This window comes from Mesoplodon bidens (genome assembly GCF_964165515.1).
Source record: "Mesoplodon bidens genome assembly, chromosome: 3".
Lineage (NCBI taxonomy): Eukaryota > Metazoa > Chordata > Mammalia > Artiodactyla > Ziphiidae > Mesoplodon > Mesoplodon bidens.
Genome location: NC_138178.1, coordinates 45,994,190 through 46,014,230, shown reverse-complemented (window position 1 = coordinate 46,014,230; position 20,041 = coordinate 45,994,190). Strand labels below are relative to the sequence as shown.

At 38.1% G+C, this 20,041-nt stretch overlaps 1 protein-coding gene across 5 annotated transcripts in view; it reads left to right on the top strand.

The window, feature by feature from the left end:
• The window catches only part of NEDD4 (NEDD4 E3 ubiquitin protein ligase), a 151,174-nt gene that overhangs the window by 83,702 nt on the left and 47,431 nt on the right, over window positions 1–20,041 (top strand). For 3 of the 5 annotated variants that reach the window (XM_081227370.1, XM_081227368.1, XM_081227372.1), the window contains 3 exons: window positions 14,896–14,946; window positions 16,403–16,464; window positions 18,974–19,076. The exons of 1 other annotated variant lie outside the window; for it this stretch is intronic. In XM_081227370.1, coding sequence (XP_081083496.1) covers window positions 14,896–14,946; window positions 16,403–16,464; window positions 18,974–19,076 — 216 coding nt within the window. The remainder of the gene's footprint in view (window positions 1–14,895; window positions 14,947–16,402; window positions 16,465–18,973; window positions 19,077–20,041) is intronic. One more of the 5 variants, XM_081227369.1, reaches the window with a different exon arrangement.

Sequence of the window (20,041 nt, the reverse complement as noted above, 5' to 3'; positions counted from 1 at the left end):
GTCTTCGTTGCTGCACGTGAGCTTTCTTTACTTGCCGCGAGTGGGGGCTACTCTTTCTTGCGGTGCGCGGGCTTCTCATTGCGGTGGCTTCTCTTGTTGAGGAGCATGGGCTGTAGACTCCCGGGCTTCAGTAGTTGTGCCGCATGGGCTCAGGAGTTGTATCTCATGGGCTCTAGAGCGCAGGCTCAGTAGTTGTGGTGCACGGGCTTAGTTGCTCCGCAGCATGTGGGATCTTCCCGAACCAGGGCTCGAACCCGTGCCCCTGCATTGGCAGGCAGATTCTTAACCACTGAGCCACCAGGGAAGTCCAACATTGGGTTCTTTTGAAGCGGAACATTCAATCACTATGCAGCCTTATCAAAGTTAATAACAGCTTGTCCTGCTAAACTTAGAGCCATGTATAGTTCTAATTGAAGTTTTGCAAAAACAGCAATTTGGATTTTTCTCTTTTAATATTCTAAAAATTGGTTTAAGAAACAGAAATTCATATCTTTAGAATATTGGAAAGTGTACTATATAATGACTAAACTGTGCCCTAAACGGTTGTGTTTAAAATCACCTTCTGTTCTAAATTTTTTCTCAGATTTTCAGGCATTCTTCAATTACTTATATTTTACCAAATGCAAATTTGCTTTATGAAGCTGTATGCAGTTCAAATATAGGAAATTAATTCTTACAAGGAAATGCTTGATGTTGAGTTTGGAATAATCGGTTGGCTAGGGAAACATTATTGAACTTCACAGACTGACTTGCCTTCATAGGGATGAATTTAAACTGTTACTTTTTCTTTGTAAATGGAAAAAAGAACCTCTAATTGTCCTCTATTTATAGTAACCATATGTCCCAGACTTTCCAGGATAGTTCCCAGTTTTGTATTCTCCATCACCTCAGACCATGCATATAGATTTTTAGGTTGGAAAATTTGTTTATTCTTCTAATATGAGAAATATAGTTCTTTGGGATTGTTTAATTTAAAGTAGACGTTAAGAAGCTCATTTTAGATCACTTCTTTTAAAGAAGGAAGATGTGTAGCAAGAACTTTCTAAAATACATTTTTATATACCAGAATTACTTGAGACAAGGGAAGTTTCAGTATGTGGAATTTTTGCTCTAGGCTCTTGTTCACACAGTGCAATCAATGAAGAAGGAAAATGGGATAAGATGTTTTCTTTCTGCCCCACAGTGACCAGGCACTGCCTCTGTAATAGAGGCTGAATCTCTAGGAAAGATTTGTAAGTTAAAAGGTTTTAAGAAATAAGGAGCACAATAAACACATGAAAAGATGCTCAGTATCATTGCCCCAGGGAAAGGCAAACAAAAGCATAATGAGATATCACTTCACACCCACTAGGAGGGTTATATAAAAAAGATAGGTAATAATAAGTGTTGACAAGGATATAGAGAAACTAAAACCTTCTTACAGTGTTGGTGGGAATATAAAATGGTGCAGCCGCTTTGGAAAGTCTGCAGTCCCTCTAAAGATTAAACAGAGTTACCATATTACCCAGAAATTCCACTCCTAAGTATATACCCAAGAGAGATGAGAACATGTGTCAGTACAAAAACTTGTACTCGAATGTTTATAGCAGCCTTATTTACAATTGCCAAAAAAATGGGAACAACCCAAATGTCAATCAACAGATAAATGGATAAATAATATGGTATATCTATATAACATAATATTCAGCAGTAAAAACAAGGAATAAAGTACTGATACTTGCTGCAACATGAATGAACCTTGAAAACGTTTCTTATAAGTGAAAGAAGCTGGTCATAAAAGACCACATATTATATGACTTCATTTATGTGAAATGTCCAGAATAAGTAAAGCAATAGAGATATAAAGTAGATTGGTGGTTGCCTAGGGCTAAGGAAAGAGGGGGGAAATGAGGAGTGACTGCTGATAGATATGGATTTTCTTTGGGGGTGTTGAAAATGTTCCAAAATTGATTGTACACTTTAAGTGGGTGAATTGTGTAGTATGTGAATTATATCTGAGTAAAGCTGTTATTTTCAAAGTGGGGTGTCTTTTACTCATTGGTTGACACATTCTGTTTTCTACATTCTTTAGCAGTGGTTCTCAACCAGGGACAATTTTGCCACCCAGGGGAAATTTGGCAATGCCAGGAGATATTTTTCGTTGTTACAACTGGTGGAGGAGTACTGCTGGCATCTAATGGGTAGAGGCCCAGGATGCTGCTAAACATCCTTCAGTGCATGGGCAGCCCCACAGCAAAAAAATTACCTGGCTTATATTGTCAATAATGCCCAAGTTAAGAAACCCTGTTCTCTACTTGTGTTCCTCTAGTGATAATGGACCACAGCCATGTTTTTGAAGCACTGATAAATCATGAATCATCAAACAGATAGATGTTCACTGAATTCCATTTACTGAGGGCAAGGCTATTCAGGAAGACTAAACCCCTCAAAAGTGTTTTATTTCTTTAACTGGTTAAGTCTAAACCTAAGTTAATTAGATAATTCAGTTAATCAAAATATTTTATCCCTCTGTCATCTTGATTGAGATTTATCTGTATTTTGTTGTATTTTACTTTGTTATTTATCTTCTTAAAGATCAAATTTATGGAGTATAACATCTGCTTGCCATAAAAACAGAAATAAACATGCCACAGCGTAGCCTTGAGGATATAATTAAAGCTAACTTGTCCATTTCAAAAAATTATCAACTCATGTTCTGGAATAGGAATATGGCCCTAAACTAAGCTAATTTGCTAGGCTTCAGTCTCCAGCCATGCTCCTTTTATTGTATGTACCTGTTTGACCTGTCCAAAGACTGGTCCATGGGAAAAGGGAGCAGGGGTTTCATTATAAAATCTAGCATTTCAAATATAACAGCTAACATTTATGGAAAACTTATTGCTTGCTAGGTATTATGCAATGTACTTTATGTATATTATCTCATTTAATTCTCACAAAACTCTGTTAGCTGGCTATGATTATTCCTATTCCTGTGGAAGCATCCCTCTTACAACTCTCCATCCTCCTGCTCCAGTACGCACTGGTTGTTTTGTAGGTCTTCCACTACTGTCATTCTGACAGTTCCCTTCCCTAAAATTCTAGGGAATCTTCTTTTCTTCTCTCCTGTCTTGACTTCCCTGCATCTTCCCTTACCATGTTGTCCTCCCTCATTTTGGTGAAATATATCTTCCATTACCTTAGAAGAACACTAGTGTCTTTATTCTGCCTTCATTATTGAAAAAGATATTTTGGCTGGGTCTAGAATTCTATGTAGGATATATTTTTCTCTCACAATTTTGAAAGCATTATTCTCTTGTCTTTCAGTTTGGGGTATGATCTGTTTTGTATCTCTCAGAGCTCTTAGAATTTCTTTATCTCTGGTGCTTCGAAATGTCACAGTAATTGTGCCTTTCTGTGAGTCTTTTCTTCAAGTATTTTACCTAAAACTCAGTGAGGCCTTCCACTCTCAAAATTCATTTTCTTGAGTCTAGGGAAAGTTTCTTAAAATGCTTCTTTGATAATTCCTTCCCTTTTTGTTTTTCTTTCTGGAATGCCTACTGCTTAAATGTTGACTTTTAAAATTTATCCTGTAATTTCTTTATTTTGGGAATCCTACAGTCTTTTCTTTTGTCTTTTAGTTCTACTTTGAGAAATTTCTTTAACTCTATTTTCTAATTCTATCTTAAACTTTTTATTTGTTATATTTTTAATTTCCAAGAGTTCTTTCTTGTTCTTTAATTGCTTTTTTTATACCCTCCTATTCTGTTTGATAGATGTTTATCTCTTATCTCTGAGAATATTAATTACAGTTTTTCTCAAGTATTTCTCCTGCAGTCTGACTTGATTCTTATTCATCTGACTCCCTTCTTGCTGTATGTTTTTTTGGATTAGGTCTCTGTTTCTCATGTTAAAGACTTTACTCAAATATTTAATGGTCCTTAACTGTCCATAATGTATAAGATTCAGGGTTTATGGCCTGCCGATATGATGCATTGAGAAGTGCACCAACATCACTTTTATAGTATTCTTGCAAAAAAATGCATAACCTAAATTCAGCCATGAAGCAATAATACACAAACCCAAACTGAGGGATATTCTATAACTAGCCAGTGTGCTTTTAAAATGTCAATATTATGAAAGACAAAGAGACTGAGGTACTTTCCAGATTCAAAGAAACTAAGGAGACATGACAATTAAACGCAGTGTATGATCCTAAAATGAACCCTGGACCAAAATTAGTAGGACAGTTGGTGAAATTTGAGTAAGGTCCGTAGATGAGTTAATGTTATTCCTGTTGTTTTATACAACTCAATAGCAAAAAAACCCAAACAATCCAGTTAAAAAATGGCAGAGGATATAAATAGACATTTTTCCAAAGAAGACATACAGATGGCCAACAGACACATGAAGTGATGTTCATTATGACTAATAAGGAAAATGCAAATCAAAAGCACAATGAGCTATCATCTCACACCTGTCAGAATGGCTATTTTCAAAAAGACAATAACAAGTGCTGGCAAGGATGTAGAGAAAAGGAACCCTTATGCACTATCGGTAGGAATCCATGTTGGTGCAGCCACTATGGAAAACAGTGTGGAGGTTCCTCAAAAAATTAAAAATAGAACTACCATATGATCCAGCAATTCCACTTTGGGGTATTTATCAAAAGAAAACAAAAACACTAACTTGAAAAGGTACATGCACTCTCATGTTCATTGCAGCATTATTTACAATAGCCAAGCTATGGAAACAACCTACGTGTCCATCAATAGATGTATATGTATATATACACACACATACAATGGAATATTAACTATAAAAACAAGAATGAAGTCTTGCCATTTGCAACAACATGGATGGACCTTGAGGGCATTATGCTAAGTGAAATAAGTCAGAGAAAGACAAATAATGTATGCTGTCACTTATATGTGGAATCTAAAAACAAAACAAACAAAAACCAAGCTCATACAGAACAGATTGGTGGTTGTCAGAGAGGCAGGGGATGAGGAGTGGGGTAAATGAGTGAAGGGGGTCAAAAGATACAAACTTACAGTTTTAAAATAAATAAGTCATGAGGACATAATTACAGCCTGGTGACTACAGCTAATAATACTGTATAACATACTTGAAAGTTGCTGAGAGAGTAAATCTTAAAAGTTCTCATCACAGGAAGCAAAAATTCTGTAACCATGTAAGGTACCCAATGTTAACTAGTTTTATTATGGTGATTATTTTGCAATATATCCAAATATTGAATCATTATGTTGTACATCTGAAACTAATATAATGTTGTATGTCAATTATACCTCAATTTAAAAAAATTTAAGTATGTGGGTGGATGCATGCAGGAAAAAAATCTCAGAAGTTACTTAACAGTTAACTCTAGTGCCCTTCAGGAACTGTGATTGCAGGGTCAAGGTTTTCATAAGCTTACTTAAAATTGATTAAGATTATGGGTGACAGATATTTACTGTCTGTTACATGTATAGGTTTTTTTAACAATTAAAAAAGCTTAAGAATAAAAGAATGAAAAAATAAAAGTGTTAATATTTCCTCTAAAAGTATTTCACCTAGTTTTGATTATTGTGCTATGGTTATGTAAGATGTTAACATTTGGGGGAGCTGGTGATTTTATTCTTTAAATATTTTTCTCTCTTCTCTCTCTCTCTCTCTCTCTTTCTCTTTTCTCTTCCTTCCCCTCCTATCTTTCTGGAACTTCACTTACACATATATTATACTGCTTGATATTTTACCACAAGTCCTCTTTATTTTTCATATTATACAAATTCTTTTGCTATATCTTCAGGTTCACAGAACTTTTCTCTAGTTATTTTCAATCATATGTTCAGCAGATCCACTGATCTTTAATGCGGATATTCTATTTTTCAGTTCTATATATATTTCAAAATATACATTTAATTCCCTTTTATAGTTTCCATTTCACTGCTGAGATTCCCCATCCATTCATTTATTATGACCTTATTTTCCATTTTATGTCCTTGAACATCTTTATAATAGCTACTTTCATTTTCTTGTCTGCTAATTCCAAGATCTGGCTTATCTTGTGGTTAGTTTCTATTAATTACCTTTTCTCTTGCTACTGGGTCACATTTTTCTACTTCTTTACACGTTTAGTCATTTTTAATGTATATTGGACAGTGTGTGTGGCACATGATGGATACAATGAGTTTTGTTATCTTTCCCTAAAGAGTGTTGATTTTTGTTCTAGCAGGTTATTAACTTAGCTGAACTCTAAATGCTAGCTCCCCTTAGGTGAACATCAACTGTGAAATCTATGCTGAGTCCTTTCAGCCTTCCAGCAGTTGCCTTTCACATATGCAGTTCAGGGATCAGCTAGGAATTTGGATAGAGTTTATACGTAGATTTGAAGGGACTCTTGTGGCTTTTTCCTTTCAGGGGTTGTCTCCCTCACTTTCCAGTTAGACTGTTGACTTCAAAGTAAGTCTTTGGACTCCTCAAATGAGTAAGATTTCAGATTTCTCTTTGAGTTCCAATCATTCCATGCTATGAACTGTGGAGTACTACCAGGTGAAAAGCCATATGAACAGGAATCCTACCTAGTACAGTTCATTCTTTCAAGGATTGACTCCCTTCCAATTTCTGCTTGCTTTTGGTCACTCTGTGGTGCTTTCAAATAGTTGTTTTGAAATATTTTCAAAGTATATAGTTATTATCTTCAGAAGGATCAATCTAATATATTCTATTCTGCCATTACCAGAAGTTGTAGCATATTACCTTTTATTTTCCATTGATTTTTTTATTAGTTTCTGCTTTATAACAAAGTGAATCAGTCATACATATACATCTTCCCACATCCCTTCCCTCATGTATCTCCCTCCCTCCCATCCTCCCCATCCCACCCCTCCAGGCGGTCACAAAGCACTGAGCTAATCTCCCTGTGCTCTGCGGCTGCTTCCCACTATCTATCTACCTTATGTTTGGTAGTGTATATATGTCCATGCCTCTCTTTCGCTTTGTCACAGCTTACCCTTCGCCCTCCCCATATCCTCAAGTCCATTCTCAAGTAGGTCTGTGTCTTTATTCCTGTTTTACCCCTAGGTTCTTCATGACATTTTTTTTAATTCCATATATATGTGTTAGCATACGGTATTGGTCTTTCTCTTTCTGACTTACTTCACTCTGTATGACAGACTCTAGGTCTATCCACCTCATTACAAATAGCTCAGTTTCGTTTCTTTTTATGGCTGAGTAATATTCCATTGTATATATGTGCCACATCTTCTTTATCCATTCCTCCGATGATGGACACTTAGGTTGTTTCCAGCTCTGGGCTATTGTGAATAGAGCTGCAATGAACATTTTGGTACATGTCTCTTTTTGAATTATGGTTTTCTCAGGGTATATGCCTAGTAGTGGGATTGCTGGATCGTATGGTAGTTCTATTTTCAGTTTTTTAAGGAAAGTCCATACTGTTCTCCATAGTGGCTGTACCAATTCACATTCCCACCAGCAGTGCAAGAGTGTTCCCTTTTCTCCACACCCTCTCCAGCATTTATTGTTTCTAGATTTCTTGATGATGGCCATTCTGACTGGTGTGAGATGATATCTCATTGTAGTTTTGATTTGCATTTCTCTAATGATTAATGATGTTGAGCATTCTTTCATGTGTTTGTTGGCAGTCTGTATATCTTCTTTGGAGAAATGCCTATTTAAGTCTTCTGCCCATTTTTAGATTGGGTTGTTTGTTTTTTTGCTATTGAGCTGCATGAGCTGTTTATAAATTTTGGAGATTAATCCTTTGTCAGTTGCTTCATTTGCAAATATTTTCTCCCATTCTGAGAGTTGTCTTTTGGTCTTGTTTATGGTTTCCTTTGCTGTGCAAAAGCTTTGAAGTTTCATTAGGTCCCATTTGTTTATCTTTGTTTTTATTTCCATTTCTCTAGGAGGTGGGTCCAAAAGGATCTTGCTGTGATTTATGTCATAGAGTATTCTGCCTATGTTTTCCTCTAAGAGTTTGATAGTGTCTGGCCTTACATTTAGGTCTTTAATCCATTTTGAGCTGTTTTTTGTGTATGGTGTCAGGGAATGATCTAATCTCATACTTTTACATGTCCCTGTCCAGTTTTCCCAGCACCACTTATAGAAGAGGCTGTCCTTTCTCCACTGTACATTCCTGCCTCCTTTATCAAAGATAAGTTGACCATATGTGCGTGGGTTTATCTCTGGGCTTTCTATCCTGTTCCATTGATCTATCTTTCTGTTTTTGTGCCAGTACCACACTGTCTTGATTACTGTAGCTTTGTAGTATAGTCTGAAGTCAGGGAGCCTGATTCCTCCAGCTCCGTTTTTCGTTCTCAAGATTGCTTTGGCTTTTTGGGGTCTTTTGTTTTTCCAAACAAATTTTGAAATTTTTTGTTCTAGTTCTGTGATAAATGCCAGTGGTAGTTTGATAGGGATTGCATTGAATCTGTAGATTGCTTTGGGTAGTAGAGCCATTTTAACAATATTGACTCTTCCAATCCAGGAGCATGGTATATCTCTCCATCTATTTGTATCGTCTTTAATTTCTTTCATCAGTGTCTTATAATTTTCTGCATACAGGTCTTTTGTCTCCTTAGGTAGGTTTATTCCTAGATATTTTATTCTTTTTGTTGCAGTGGTAAATTGGAGTGTTTTCTTGATTTCATTTTCAGATTTTTCATCATTAATGTACAGGAATGCCAGAGATTTCTGTGCATTAATTTTGTATCCTGCTACTTTACCGAATTCATTGATTAGCTCTAGTAGTTTTCTGGTAGCATCTTTAGCATTCTCTATGTATAGTATCATGTCATCTGCAAACAGTGACAGCTTTACTTCTTCTTTTCCAATTTGGATTCCTTTTATTTCCTTTTCTTCTCTGATTGCTGTGGCTAAAACTTCCAAAACTAAGTTGAATAAGAGTGGTGAGAGTGGGCAGCCTTGTCTTGTTCCTGATCTTAGTGGAAATGGTTTCAGTTTTTCACCATTGAGGACGATGTTGGCTGTGGGTTTGTCATATATGGCCTTTATTATGTTGAGGAAAGTTCCCTCTATGCCCACTTTCTGGAAAGTTTTTATCATAAATTGGTGTTGAATTTTGTCAAAAGATTTTTCTGCATCTATTGAGATGATCATATGGTTTTTCTTCTTCAATTTGTTAATATGGTGTATCACATTGATTGATTTGCATATATTGAAGAATCCCTGCATTCCTGGAGTAAACCCCACTTGATCATGGTGTATGATCCTTTTAATGTGCTGTTGGATTCTGTTTGCTAGTATTTTGTTGAGGATTTTTGCATCTATGTTCATCAGTGATATTGGCCTGTAGTTTTCTTTCTTTGTGACATCCTTGCCTGGTTTTGGTATCAAGGTGATGGTGGCCTCATAGAATGAGTTTGGGAGTGTTCCTTCCTCTGCAATTTTTTGGAAGAGTTTGAGAAGGATGGGTGTTAGCTCTTCTCTAAATGTTTGATAGAATTCACCTGTGAAGCCATCTGGTCCTGGGCTTTTGTTTGTTGGAAGATTTTTAATCACACTTTCAATCTCAGTGCTTGTGATTGGTCTATTCATATTTTCTATTTCTTCCTGATTCAGTCTCGGCAGGTTGTGCATTTCTAAGAATTTGTCCATTTCTTCCAGGTTGTCCATTTTATTGGCATAGAGTTTCTTGTAGTAATCTCTCGTGATCTTTTGTATTTCTGCAGTGTCACTTGTTACTTCTCCTTTTTCATTTCTAATTCTATTGATTTGTGTCTTCTCCCTTTTTTTCTTGATGAGTCTGGCTAATGGTTTATCAATTTTGTTTATCTTCTCAAAGAACCAGCTTTTAGTTTTATTGATCTTTGCTATCATTTCCTTCATTTCTTTTTCATTTATTTCTGATCTGATCTTTATGATTTCTTTCCTTCTGCTAACTTTGGGGGTTTTTTGTTCTTCTTTCTCTAATTGCTTTAGGTGCAGGGTCAGGTTGTTTACTCGAGATGTTTCCTGTTTCTTAAGGTGGGATTGTATTGCTATAAACTTCCCCCTTAGAACTGCTTTTGCTGCATCCCATAGGTTTTGGGTCGTCGTGTCTCCATTTTCATTTGTTTCTAGGTATTTTTTTATTTCCTCTTTGATTTCTTCAGTGATCACTTCGTTATTGAGTAGTGTATTGTTTAGCCTCCATGTGTTTGTATTTTTTACAGATCTTTTCCTGTAATTGATGTCTAGTCTCATAGCATTGTGGTCGGAAAAGATACTTGATACAATTTCAATTTTCTTCAATTTACCAAGGCTTGATTTGTGACCCAAGATATGATCTATCCTGGAGAATATTCCATGAGCACTTGAGAAAAATGTGTATTCTGTTGTTTTTGGATGGAATGTCCTATAAATATCAATTAAGTCCATCTTGTTTAATGTATCATTTAAAGCTTGTGTTTCCTTATTTATTTTCATTTTGGATGATCTGTCCTTTGGTGAAAGTGGGGTGTTAAAGTCCCCTACTATGAGTGTGTTACTGTCGATTTCCCCTTTTATGGCTGTTAGTATTTGCCTTATGTATTGAGGTGCTCCTACTTTGGGTGCATAAATATTTACAATTGTTATATCTTCTTCTTGGATCGATCCCTTTATCATTATGTAGTGTCCTTCTTTGTGTCTTCTAATAGTCTTTATTTTAAAGTCTATTTTGTCTGATATAAGAATTGCTACTCCAGCTTTCTTTTGATTTCCATTTGCATGGAATATCTTTTTCCATCCCCTTACTTTCAGTCTGTCTGTGTCTTTAGGTCTGAAGTGGGTCTCTTGTAGACAGCATATATATGGGTCTTGTTTTTGTATCCATTCAGCCAATCTGTGTCTTTTGGTGGGAGCATTTAGTCCATTTACATTTAAGGTAATTATTGATATGTATGTTCCTATTCCCATTTTCTTAATTGTTTTGGGTTCGTTATTGTAGGTCTTTTCCTTCTGTTGTGTTTCTTGCCTAGAGAAGTTCCTTTAGCATTTGTTGTAAAGCTGGTTTGGTGGTGCTGAACTCTCTCAGCTTTTGCTTGTCTGTAAAGGTTTTAATTTCTCCATCAAATCTGAATGAGATCCTTGCTGGGTAGAGTAATCTTGGTTGCAGATTTTTCTCCTTCATCACTTTAATTATGTTCTGCCACTGCCTTCTGGCTTGTAGAGTTTCTGCTGAGAGATCAGCTGTTAACCTGATGGGGATTCCCTTGTGTATTATTTGTTGTTTTTCCCTTGCTGCTTTTAATACGATTTCTTTGTGTTTAATTTTTGACAGTTTGATTAATATGTGTCTTGGCGTATTTCTCCTTGGATTTATTCTGTATGGGACTCTCTGTGCCTCCTGGACTTGATTAACTATTTCCTTTCCCATATTAGGGAAGTTTTCAACTATAACGTCTTCAAATATTTTCTCAGTCCCTTTCTTTTTCTCTTCTTCTTCTGGAACCCCTATAATTCGAATGTTGGTGCGTTTAATGTTGTCCCAGAGGTCTCTGAGACTGTCCTCTGTTCTTTTCATTCTTTTTTCTTTATTTTGCTCTGCAGCAGTTATTTCCACTATTTTATCTTCCACCTCACTTATCCGTTCTTCTGCCTCAGTTATTCTGCTATTGATCCCATCTAGAGTATTTTTCATTTCATTTATTGAGGGTTTTTTTTTTTTTTTTTTTTTGCTGTACGCGGGCCTCTCACTGTTGTGGCCTCTCCCGTTGCGGAGCACAGGCTCTGGACGCGCAGGCTCAGCAGCCATGGCTCACGGGCCCAGCCGCTCCGCGGCATGTGGGATCTTCCCGGACCGGGGCACGAACCCATGTCCCCTGCATTGGCAGGCGGACTCTCAACCACTGCGCCACCAGGGAAGCCCCATTTATTGTGTTTTTAATCGATGCTTGATTCATCTTTAGTTCTTCTAGGTCCTTGTTAACTGTTTCTTGCATTTTGTCTATTCTATTTCCAAGATTTTGGATCTTGGAAATAGAATCTTGGATTAGCTTTACAATCATTATTCTGCATTCTTTTTCAGGTAGACTGCCCATTACCTCTTCATTTGTTATGTCTGGTAGGTTTTTATCTTGCTCCTTCACCTGCTGTGTGTTTTTCTGTCTTCTCATTTTGCTTATCTTACTGTGTTTGGGGTCTCCTTTTTGCAGGCTGCAGATTCGTAGTTCCCATTGTTTTTGGTGTCTGTCCCCAGTGGCTAAGGTTGTTTCAGTAGGTTGTGTAGGCTTCCTGGTGGGGGGGACTAGTGCCTGTGTTCTGGTGGTTGAGGCTCGATCTTGTCTTTCTGGTGGACAGGTCCACGTCTGGTGGTGTGTTTTGGGGTGCCTGTGGCCTTATTATGTTTTTAGGCAGCCTCTCTGCTAATGGGTGGGGTCGTGTTCCTGTCTTGCTAGTTGCTTGGCATAGGGTGACCCGCACTATAGCTTGCTGGTCATTGACTGAAGCTGGGTGCTGGTGTTGAGATGGAGATCTCTGGGAGATTTTCGCTGCTTGATATTATGTGGAGCTGGGAGGTCTCTTGTGGACCCGTGTCCTGAAGTTGGCTCTCCCACTTCAGAGGCACAGCACTGACTCCTGGCTGCAGCACCAAGAGCCTTTCATCTACCCGGCTCAGAATAAAAGGGAGAAAAAGTTGAAAGAAAGAATTAGTAGAAGAAAGAAAGAGAGAGAGAAAGAAAGGAAGAAGGAAAGAAAGGAAGAAAGAAAGAAAGGAGGGAGGGAGGGAGGAATGACGGAAAGAAAGAAAGAAAGGAGGGAGGGAGGAAGGAAAGAAAAAAGAAAGAAAGACAGGAGGAAGGGAGGGAGGGAGGAAGGAAAGAAAAAGAAAGAGTGAAAGGAAGAAGGGTGGGAGGGAGGGAGGAAGGAAAAAAAGAAAGAAAGAAAGACAGGAGGGAGGGAGGAAGGATGGAAAGAAAGAAAAGAAAGGAGGGAGGGAGGGAGGAAGGAAAGAAAAAGAAAGAGTGAAAGGAAGAAGGGAGGGAGGGAGGAAGGAAAGAAAAAGAATGAAAGATAGGAGGGAGGGCAGGAGGAAGGAAAGAAAAAGAGTGAAAGGAAGAAGGGAGGGAGGAAGGAAGGAAAGAAAGAAAGACAGGAGGGAGGGACGGAGGGAGGAAGGAAAGAAAAAGAAAGAGTGAAAGGAAGAAGGGAGGGAGGAAGGAAAGAAAGACAGACAGGAGGGAGGGAGGGAGGAAGGACGAAAAGCAAGAAAGAAAGAAAGGAGGGAGGAAGGAAAGAAAAAGAAAGTGAAAGGAAGACGGGAGGGAGGGAGGAAGGAAAGAAAGAAAGAAAGGGGCGAAGGGAGGAAGGGAGGGTAGGAAAAATAGAGAGAAGATAAAGTAAAAAATATAGTAGCGTTATTAAAAATAAAAAAGTAATTATTGAAAAAGAAAAAAAAAAACGGACCGATAGAACCCTGGGACCTATGGTGGAAGCAAAGCTATACAGAGAAAATCTCACACAGAAGCATACACATACACATTCACAAAAAGAGAACAGGGGGAAAAAAATCGAAAATCTTGCTCTCAAAGTCCACCTTCTTAATTTGGGATAATTCGTTGTAAAAGGAGAAACAGGGAAAAAATCTTAAATCTTGTCCTCAAAGTCTGCCTCCTCAATTTGGGATGATTCGCTGTCCATTCATGCACTCCACAGACGCAGGGCACATCAAGCGGACCGTGGAGCTTTAATCCGCTGCCTCCGAGGCTGCACAGAGAGATTTCCCTGTCTCTTCTCTGCTCTCACAGCTCCCGGGTCTCAGCCTTGGACCGGGCCCCGCCTCTGCGCGTAGGTCGCGGAGGGCGACCGTTCTTCACTCAGACAGGGCGGGTTTAAAGGAGCCGCGGGTTCTGGCTCACTCAGGCCGAGGGGAGGGAGGGGCACGCAGTGCGGGGCGGGCCTGCGGCTGCAGAGCCTGGCGTGGCGTTGCACCAGCCCGAGGCGCTCCGTGCGCTTTCCCGGGGAAGCCGTCCCTGGGTCCCGGGACCCTGGCAGTGGCGGGGTGGACAGTGACCTGCGCTCGCACACAGGCCTTGTGGAGCCGGCAGCAGCAGCCCCAGCGTCCCACGCCCGTCTCCAGGGTCCGCGCTTTTAGCCGTGGCTCGCGCCCGTCTCTGGAGCTCCTTTAAGCAGCGCTCTTAATGCCCTCTCCTCGCGCACCAGGAAACAAAAGGGAAGAAAAAGTCTCTTGCCTCTTCGGCAGGTCCAGACTTTTTCCCCGGACTCCCTCCGGGCCAGCCGTGGCGCACTAGACCCCTCAGGCTGTGTTCACGCCGCCAACCCCAGTCCTCTCCCTGCGCTCCGACCGAAGCCCGAGCCTCAGCTCCCAGCCCCACCCAACCCGGCGGCCGAGCAGACAAGCCTCTCGGGCTGATGTGTGCCTGAGGGCACCGATCCTCTGTGCGGGAATCTCTCCGCTTTGCCCTCCACATGCCTGTTGCTGTGCTCTCCTCCGCTACTCCGAGGCTTTCCCCCTCCACCACCCGCAGTCTCCGCCCGCGAAGGGGCTTCTAGTGTGTGGAAACCTTTCCTTCTTCACGGCTCCCTCCCACTGGTGCAGGTCCCATCCCTATCCTTTTGTCTCTGTTTATTCTTTTTTCTTTTGCCCTACCCAGGTATGTGGGGAGTTTCTTGCCTTTTGGGGGGTCTGAGGTCTTCTGTCAGCGTTCAGTATGTCTTCTGTAGGAGTTGTTCCACGTGTAGATGAATTTCTGATGTATCTGTGGGGAGGAAGGTGATCTCCGCGTCTTACTCTTCCGCCATCTTCCTGCCTTCCTCCTTCATTGATTTTTTCATTGATATTTCATAGGGTTAAACAAACAAAAAAAAACTTCGATGTGAATGATGACAATAGCTCATCAAAGTTTTCCAAAAAGATCAAGCATATTACTAATGTCATTTTTTCTTCTTTTGTAGACAAGAGATGATTTCCTAGGTCAAGTGGATGTTCCTCTTTATCCATTACCGGTTAGTATAGATGTCCATGATTTTACTTTTTATGTTTATTCTTTTTATTTTAATAAATACTTACAGATACACAATATAGTAAATGTAAATATTTGATTTGTAAAGTGTATACTGCTATTATTTCTTGAGCATATTATTTTCTGAAAACTCATCTCAGTTTTCCATTTTATTTTCAAAATTCCCTTACATGAACCGCAGTAAGAAATAGAGAGCCACTGAAGTTGGTTGACGTCATGAAAGCATTGTTTGAGGAAGATCAGTTTGGAAATATTCTACTGAATAACTAGAATGGGGAGAGCTTAGTCTCACCAAAAGAAACTAAGATCAATTACAACAATATGGGCATGAAACTGAACCTGGACCAAGCATATAGCAACAGAAGAAAACAGACAGATGTAGGAAACATTTCATAACATAACATTACTGGATCGGGTTTTTAACATGGAGGTCCAGTTGAAAAAAATAAAATTAAGCAAAAAGTAAAGATAATACAAGTTGACCTTGCAAGATAAGGGTGGTATCTCAAGTAGAAAACATAGGAGGAAAGCCATTTTTTTTGAGATATGATAAATTTATTTTTGGCCATATTGCATATCAGTAGTAAACAAGAAAAATGAAAGCTTAAAGTGGGCAGCTGACAGAGATATAAAAATAAGTTGTGTAAGGAAAAGGGTCTGGAAGGATTGAGAGCTATCATTGGTAAGGTAACCGCAGAATCTCTGAGAAGAATGGGCTGTCCAAACGAGAGGGATGAGAGCATTGAAGGCTAAAACATTGAACGTTCATCAGTGTGGGTCTGTCAGAGGAGAAAGAGAAGACAGACCAGGAGAAATCGGAAAAGAACGAAGTAAAATGATGTCATGAGAATTTAAGAGTTTCAAGACTGAATGGGTAGTTAACAATGCAAAGTGCAGCAGAGAAGTAAAGGAGAATAAAAACAAAGGGCTGCTGAACTTGATAAGAAAGAGAAGTAATACTTCTTTATCAGTCTTTTCAGATGTTTATTGTCTCTCTGTAGTCTTTAGACATTGCAAGCTTTTGATAATGAATTTAATCCAGTCTTATTTTCCAAGCTGCTTACTTTTTTGTTCTCCTAGAACTGTCTCTATGATCTAACCACGCCAGCCTGCTGACATCGTTCATATTCCATATTTCTTTTGGGGCGCAAGCATACTAACCATTCTCTACTGTTTTTCCACTTTTACCCTCCCTTTGTCTTCACGACACACCTGCTCAGCTAGTTTTATACTGAGTTGTGATGCCAGGTGCAATTCCTACAGTGCAGGAAAGTGAAAGTGCTGTCAAATTACCAACTGTTACCGTTTAATAAGCTAAAGCTACTTTTTTCCCACCTCTAACTTCAATTATGCCTTAGGTCATAGTTAATGAATATTCTTGAAAAGTATATATTTTTGGTGTTACAGATGTATCTTGAAAACCCACTGTTTTATTCTAGACAGAAAATCCAAGAATGGAGAGACCATATACATTTAAGGATTTTGTTCTTCACCCAAGAAGGTCAGTAAATATAAAATAATAACATATGAAAAAATTTTTTAATCTCTTTATACCTTACAGTAGCCTCTTTGGAAATTCAGTTTCAACCTTTGTAAATAAGCTACGTATAAATATTAGTTTTTAAAAGCTTTATTGCTATTTCTGATTAAAAAGTAGTATAGGCACAGTGCAAAAATTCTGAAAATACAGAAAAGTGATCATACCCCTTTGGGAAAGACTTGTCTTCCTTATATTTATCATACTATGAGAATGAAATTTGTCATTAGTTTATATGTATTTTATATCTTACAGTATATGTAATTTTGTCATACTGTGCTTTTAAAAATCACAAACATCAATTCATGTAAAAAAAACATCCAGGGAATTCCCTGGTGGTCCAGTGGTTGGGACTCAGCACTTTCACTGCCATGGCCCTGGTTCAGTCCCTGGTCCGTGAAGTAAGATCCTGCAAGCTGTATAGCACAGCCAAAAAAAAAAAAAAATCCAACTTGATACACACAAAACCATTTTCAGGGATATATAACTACATTTAGCATACTTTCATTTAAAAAAAGATACTTCAGAAAACTCAAATATTTAGAGAAAATAACATGAGCAAAACTATAATTTACAACCCAATAGCCTGTTCATAATTCCATTTTCCTAAACTGAATTACTTTATTTTTGTCAAAATTTTTAAGTTTAAGCTGTAAATAAAACTCCTTTTGATCTTCTGAACCACAGAATCAAGTAAAATCTAGTGAAGATGTGTATGTGGCTTTACTGTCAGAAAGGGCAGAGTAAAGCAGAGGAAGGAAATCTGTGAAAGCAACACTATATGTTTTGTTTTTAAAACTAGAAAATGCAGTTGAAAAATATAGTATGGGAACTTAATAAAATTTTTGATAAAAATATTTTATATTTTTAATCAAAATTTTTAAGCATTCATTGTAATATAAATTATTAAAATAAAGGGGACAGTGCTTTCTGACTGTGTTCATATTTACCGTTTATAAGAGAAACCACATATTTAATTTCTCTAGAAGTCTTGCAATATAAGTCTCTTTTCTTCCTTTAATTTTGGACTGACTGTGACATCTGTATATCAAGAATAACTAAATATTTCTTTCTTCTCTTATTTGGTTGCTCTAGTAACCTGCTTTTCAATTTGTCAAATGCTTTCCAGTATCTTTATCTTCAAAACACATCTTCTGTCTGCACTGGGTATTACTGCAAGTGCAGAAAGAGCTTTATCCAACTACATTCTTAGATTTTTTTGAGCATCACTAAGCCCAAACCCACAGGCATATTATCTAGTTGGAAAAACATAATAAAACCTATCATTGTGGAGAAACTCTCCTATAATATATTATCTGAGTAAGTTTTCTGTATCCATCTTTTATAACAAGTCAGAGTGTTCACACCCCCTTAACTATGGAGACACGAGTCACGTTAGTGGCCTGGGAAATAAGCATCAGGGGTTTTATTGACCACTCAGGGAAGGTACACTTTCCAAATCCATGAGAACTGTGTAGAGATGAACAACTAAAAAGCTTAAGGGAGGCATTGGAGGTGGGGTGGGGTAGGGGAGTATCTCTTGAAGACAGGATAAAAGATTAGGACTTTTATGTCATATTACATAACTGAAATCTATTAAAAAAATACCCCCAAAACCTATACAGAAAGCTATGACAAGCAAGGATTTCTTAAGTAAACAGGATGCTAGATTTGGTGGGGGCAATAGACAGTTAGGTCTTCAGTTAGAAGCTTAAGAAAGACAGGTTTTAAAATCCTTAAATGTTACTACACTGGGCAGCAGCCCTTAACTTAGACAACTCATTATTCAAAGAGGTGATACAAGATACAGTATGAAAACAGAAGAGGTAAATTAACGTATGACAGATTGAAACAGCTGTCAAAGACACTAGGTTTCAGGCAGTTATCCATCCTTGCTCTCCACTTTTCTGTCATCTTATACAACATGACTAGATTATTATCCCTAAAGCACATCTCTGAGGATGACTTTCCCTATTCCCAAAATTCTAAGCAAGATAAAATCTAAAAGTTCTCTTATTTCACATGGATCTCATCAGCTGGACCATTTCCACTCCCTTTATGTATTCTGTAATTCAGCCAATCTCAGATACTGCCATTTCCTTAACTGCACCCCAGGTTTCCCATCTATTTCCTTGTTTTTGCTCTCTTCTCTACTCATATGCCTTTCCCTTCACTGCCACAGATCAAAATCCTCCCCAGTCTTCTAGCCCCAACTCAAATGCCAACTTCTCTTTCAAATTCTCTCTGATCTTTCACTTAAACTTCCATAGTTCCTTATGTATCTCATAACAATTATTTATTTATGGATGTTCCTTTTTCTCCACCATCTATTCCTTTTCCTAAATATCTTCTGCACTGGAACTTGTCTTTGAATCTCCTCTAGTAGCTAGTAGATGTTCAGTAAACTCTTATTAAATGAGTGCTTTTCTTCTTAGTATTAAAATTTTGTGAATTATTATTTTCTTTTCTACAGTCACAAATCAAGAGTTAAAGGTTATCTGAGATTAAAAATGACTTACTTACCTAAAACCAGTGGCTCAGAAGAAGATAACACAGAACAGGCTGAGGAATTAGAGGTGAGATTTTATAAATATGTGGTTAAACTAAAAAGAAAATATCTAATTTCTTATTTTACTATACTCCAAAGAAAAAATAACTATTCAAATGGAGTTAATGTATGAAATAAAAATTACTTCCCTGTACATTTGTTTATTTTACCCAAGAATTTGTTAAACATTTCTTTCCGCTAAGGATATTTCTGTAGAATGAATGGCCATTACTGATGATATTCTTAAGGGTCAGGGAATAGAGATTGTAATGTTTATAAATGAAAGCATTTGTTGTAATTAAGTCATTAACTGTTTCTAGTTTTTCAGAGTTTTCTAAAACGATGTCATGTTCCCCCTCCATTAAAGTAAGAACACAATTTAGTATTTGTAAGTTAAATATGTGGAATACTTGAGGAGGGTCTACTAATTAGGAACTCTTCTATGAAATATAATTCCTGTTACTTTTCCTATCATGCTTGGGGTGGGAGTAGGCGGGAGGGCTCATAGAAAAGGAGGAGACTAAGAGAGAGACTGAGAGAGAGAAAAGGAGAGAATATAAGTCATTTAATAAAAAGCCACATTTATGGGGGGCCAGAAGAATTTAACAATCTTCACGGATGACAGGATAAGTGGAAGTCCAGTCAAGGATTTGGGCAGAACCACCTGCCTTTGGGGTGCGTGAAGAAGAGGCAGAGAGTATTCTATTCCAATTCTTGGAATAGAGTTGGACAGGGATTTGGAGCCTGGAATCTTAGTTGCAAACTCTGCTGCTTGTGAGTTGAGTGAACATGTGAGTCTCTGACCTTCTCTGCACCTCAGGTTCTTCCTTTACAGAGTGACAGGGTTGTACCAGATGACCTCTGAGGTTTCTTCCAGCACAAAAATTCATGATCTGAAAAGGGAACAAAAACATTTGCCCCTTGAGGTTCCCACTGAAGGAACCTTATCATCAAAAAATAGCACCTTATTCTACCACATTGACTGAAAGCACC